The following is a 4,942-nucleotide window of genomic DNA, read 5'->3' as shown; positions in this document are numbered from 1 at the left end:
GTGTGACGACCTGGGCCACTTCACCCCGCTGCAGTGCCATGGCAAGAGTGACTTCTGCTGGTGTGTCGACCAGGACGGCAGAGAGGTGCAGGGCACCCGCTCGCAGCCAGGCATCACCCCTGCATGTAAGCACCCCAGGGCAGCCCTCCCTCCCCTCTGCCGTGTTGAGGTCCCTGTAGGGAAGCTGCCAGCTGTGGGTGAAGGTGGGGGAATGAGGGGCGAACAGGTCCAGTGGAAGAAGTCGCTGATGGGCTATGCTGATTTATAATCTTGTCCGCCCCAGATCCCAATGCGGATTTAACGTTTGGTTTTGTCATCAGCAGTTGCGTAATTAGAACATCTGGAGCTCAGTTCAATATGTAGTCCCACTGCCTGTTCCCACTACTCTGAGCCCGGGGTGTAAGGGGACACGTGTCACCCTGGGGCCCCAAAGAGAAGCTGACACAACACTGGCTCTGGATATATTTTTAAGGGGGATGTTCTGCTTTGTTCAAAGGGAAATACTTTGTCATCTTCCTCCCCAGTAATTGGCAGTGATTTGTATAATTGGTCTTTGGGAGAAAAAACCCTGGAAATTAGAATTTCTTTTAAGGCACATCTGGGGCACATCTGTCCAGGGTAAAGAACTGCTGATGTTTCTGGAGGCTCTGGCAAATGGGGAAGTAACTTTTCTTCTCCTCTCCACTGACCGTTTCCTTCGCTCTGCTCCTTCTACCTCCCTCTTCCTCACCACAGGTATACCCACCGTGGCTCCACCCACGGTCCGGCCCACACCCCGGCCCGACGTGACCCCTCCACCAGTGGGCACCTTCCTGCTCTATGCCCAGGGCCAGCAGATTGGCCACTTGCCCCTCAATGGTACCAGGCTTCAGAAGGACATGGCCAAGACCCTGCTGTCGCTGCATGTAAAGTGGACTTCTCCCCTGGGGGTGGGACTGTATTGGATTATCAGATCTGGGCAAGGTCTGAGGTGCGGGGGTGCTCCTCGAGGGCTTCTGTTTGGCAGTTGTCTTTGGGAACCTTACGCACCGAAGGGAGGGTGCTGTTGCTGGGAGCCACATTGGACTGATCAAGGCCACTTTCTCCAGTTGGTGTGTGGGGTTTCAGCTATGTGGAAAGTGAATTTCAGAGTTGTCAGGATACTGAGGCAGCGTTGGAGATCCACGGGAAAATGATAGGTTAACCCCAGCCCCCAGCGTTCTCTTTAAGCCATAGACATCTCTGCAGATTCTGGAAGTCAACTAGTGATAGCCTTGTTGCGGACCCCTGCCCTCCTCTTTGGTCCTGTTGATCAGCTGCTTATCTTCTCTGAATCTGTCATAGATGAAAATATGGGGAGCACGTGATCCTGGAAAGGAGGAGACAGGGCTTTCCCCAAGGGATGCTAGCTGCTTCCCGAGCTGACAGCTTCCCTATGGTCAACACACTCCATTTTGGAGCAGGGATTTCTTCACTAAGATGGGAGGAAAGAGAAGGGAGTTCAGCAGAAAGGCACTGACACTTATAATGGGTTCCCCTCCCCACTTTAAAGATTTGAATTGTGTGTTATTCCAGACACTAGCTGCTGATTTTTAGTTTCTCTACAAGATTTAAGTGGGACTTTTTCCTCCAAGAAATCTTGAAATCATTAATGGGCTTATGAATCCCATGATCCCCTGGGTTAATGGAGGCCTGTATAGATGTGCCCCCTTGCTCAAAATAGGTAACTTTCAATTTTCAAGTAAAATTGAAAATTAAAATCCTCCTATATAAAACTGCCCACTTTCCCACAGTAGCCTAATGCTGCTTTTCTTGTCCTGACTCCTCTCCCAGTCAGGCCACCCCCAGGAGGCTTTGTTAGGCAAGCAGGGAGCTTGCGAGACCTCAGGGACAGCCTCAGTGTTGGCTTTGCACATCTGCTGGGCTTCTCAGAGCAGGAGTCTGGGCTGGAAATTCAGTGAAGCAACTTCTGTGCAGAATTTTGGAAAGGAATATCACCGACTCAGCACTTAAAAAAGGATTTTGTCATTTATTTAGCAATAGGGAAGGAGGGGAGAGCTCCCGAGACAGAAGTCAGGTGGCCACCATTCCCCAGTTCCTTCAAGTTGTAATAGACTTTCTTTTACACTAGAGTACAGCCCAAGGACTGCTTTGTAGTAAGACGCAGAGGCGAGGGTTAAGGGTGTCTGCACTTCAAATAGCAGAAAGATCTCACTGACAGGGCAGGGGAGGGTTGATTTCATTATATGTTGGCAAATTTTAGAGAGGCTTTTTCAAAAAGTGCTGGATTACATTTGGCAGTCAGTTTTTGTCCAGTGAAACATTACTTACTTTGCTGAGACTAGTATTTGTCCTCTAATCACTGAATGGGCTGATCTTTTCATGAAATCACTCTTGCTTTTACCACCAACAATAATAATGCTTATTGAAAGCTTACAATGTACTCATCACTGGTTGGGATACTTTATAAGCTTTTATGGTATTAATGTTGATAGCAGCTGTGTGAAGTAGGTTCTGTTAACCTCTGTATGCCTTTGTCACCTTATCTGCAAAATGAAGGTAGTGCCGAAGTAAGTGGCCAAGCCTGGCGCTGGCTCAGGGAAGCCAGCCTCCATTGCCTATACTTCTACCCACTGTGCCCCGCTGTCCGTAAAACCGTACAGTGCAGCTGGTCAATGCTGCCATGATCAAACGAGTGAGGTGGCTGAGCAGGAAGTCGGGGGAAGTGCAAGGAATCCTAATTCTTCCAATCCTGTGTTTTGGTCACACAGGGCTCCATAGTCGTGGGAATTGACTATGACTGCCGGGAGAGGATGGTGTACTGGACAGATGTTGCTGGACGGACAATTAGCCGTGCCAGTTTGGAACCAGGAGCAGAGCCCGAGATGGTTGTTAACTCAGGTCAGCAGCTCCACCCAGAAGACACTTCCCATTTCATTTCATTCTACTCAGTCCAGGTTATTTGCTTGCTTTGTGCCTAAGTCTCCCATCTACCTTCTAGATAGGACTCTGAACAGGAGGGGTTTGTATAGGAACTCAGGGAGTGGCCCCAGCCCTGGGGACGCTTGGTGCCACCAGGCTTGGGGGTGGGGGGGGTGGGTCTTATGAGGGTAGAGTGAACATGAGGCTAGAGTGAACTAGACATGGCAGGAAAACCACAAAGGACCTACCCCTCTATTCAGTCTGTTTTTTTAGAGACTCTCAAGACTTTCCCCTTAACTGTGGGAACATAGTAGACCTCTCTGCTTCAGATTCTCCTTTCATAGCTGCAGTTGCTTCAGTCTTGCCTTTGTTTTATTTCAGGTCTAATAAGCCCCGAAGGTCTTGCCATCGACCACTTCCGTAGAACAATGTACTGGACGGACAGCGGCCTGGATAAGATAGAGAGGGCCAGGCTGGATGGCTCTGAGCGTCGGGCCCTCTTCCACACGGACCTGGTGAACCCTCGTGCCATCGCTGTGGATCCAATCCAGGGGTCGGCTGGGCTTCCCTAATTCTCCTGTTACCTGTTGACCCTCACTTGAAGCCCTTGGGTTCTAAGTACGGTGTAAGGAGGGTCAGAACATGAGCATAAAAGTGCACGTTAATTTAACAGTATTCACAGAGGATCTACTAGGTGTCAGGCACTGTTCAGGCAAAGACAGGGTCTGTCCTTGCGTGAAGTCTAAGTTCTACTACGTTCTAGGAAATAAGACAGTAAACTAATGAATAACAGAATAACAAGGAAATTACTAAGCCTGTGATGTGGTATGTAGAGAATTCAAGAGTATGTGAGAGAGACTGGGGGCTACTTTGGATCAGGCCAAGCCTGCGACTTCAACTGGAATGAGGTGGGTCTCCCTCCAGCAACACATTAGGAAATCCCAGTTGTTAAACCCATAGTGGGGTTACCTGTGTAAAATGGCGCAAGTAAGCAAAACTCAGACACCAGACGTGTTATTCCTCTGGCCCCATTTTCACAGTGGCAGTGGTTAACAGAACAGTTTCCTGTCTACAATAATTGCTAAGGTCATCAACTGGGACATATAACCTTCAGCTTTAACTTTCAGCAGTTTTTGACTCTGAAATTTGGATTCTATGCATTGAGGAAGGTTTATCTTTCTCCATTTCATTTACCACAGCAACCTGTACTGGACAGATTGGAATCGAGAAGCACCTAAGATTGAAATGTCGTCTTTAGATGGAGAAAACAGAAGAATTCTAGTGAATAAAGACATTGGACTACCCAATGGTTTAACCTTTGACCCCTTCTCCAAACTGCTCTGCTGGGCAGATGCAGGTAATACTGTTGATGGAGTGCACATACAGAACACTACAGCGTGCAGTGAGTGTGAGCACTCTGATTTTACAATAAAACCAGATCCCACCCTTCAGAATGTCTGGTTTAAATTTATAACACTACAGCAAATGCTCTACGCCTTTCACAGCAGCCGTCCCCAGCCTTTTTGGCACCAGAGACTGGTTTCGTGGAAGACGGTTTTTCCATGGCCGGGGGAGGACAGGACGTTTTGGGATGATTTGAGCAGGTTATATTTACTGTGCACTTTATTTCTATTATTAATTGTATTAGCCCTGCTTCAGATCATCAGGCATTAGAGCCCAGAAATTTGGGACCCCTGTTTTAAAGGACACTTTGTAACGATTGTTACAGTGAACTTCCTGAGGCCTTATGTGTATAAATGAGGCAGTAAGTTTGAGAGCTAGTTCAATGTCCAACTTATTTTTAACCTAAAAGATGTGCCAAGTGCTTGTGTTGGGGGAGGGAAAGCAGTAAAAAAATAAGTATTATACACTGTTGGAATCGACAGGCTTAGATAAATGAACAAAGGTTATTATTTTCTTTTCTCAGTATTACAACATCTATCAGATCAGATCAGTCGCTCAGTCGTGTCTGACTCTTTGCGACCCCATGAATCGCAGCATGCCAGGCCTCCCTGTCTATCACCAACTCCCGGAGTTCACT

The 4,942-nt window shown here is 47.8% G+C and overlaps 1 protein-coding gene across 1 annotated transcript in view; it reads left to right on the top strand.

The window, feature by feature from the left end:
* The window catches only part of NID2 (nidogen 2 (osteonidogen)), a 94,062-nt gene that overhangs the window by 86,260 nt on the left and 2,860 nt on the right, over positions 1–4,942 (top strand). The window contains exons 17-21 of the mRNA XM_010842282.1: positions 1–125; positions 736–905; positions 2,751–2,880; positions 3,283–3,454; positions 4,101–4,258. The exon at positions 1–125 is cut by the window's left edge and continues 11 nt beyond it. Coding sequence (XP_010840584.1) covers positions 1–125; positions 736–905; positions 2,751–2,880; positions 3,283–3,454; positions 4,101–4,258 — 755 coding nt within the window. The remainder of the gene's footprint in view (positions 126–735; positions 906–2,750; positions 2,881–3,282; positions 3,455–4,100; positions 4,259–4,942) is intronic.

Source organism: Bison bison, unplaced genomic scaffold, assembly GCF_000754665.1.
Source record: "Bison bison bison isolate TAMUID 2011002044 unplaced genomic scaffold, Bison_UMD1.0 scf7180017864174, whole genome shotgun sequence".
Lineage (NCBI taxonomy): Eukaryota > Metazoa > Chordata > Mammalia > Artiodactyla > Bovidae > Bison > Bison bison.
This window is presented reverse-complemented; position numbering and strand designations above follow the sequence as displayed.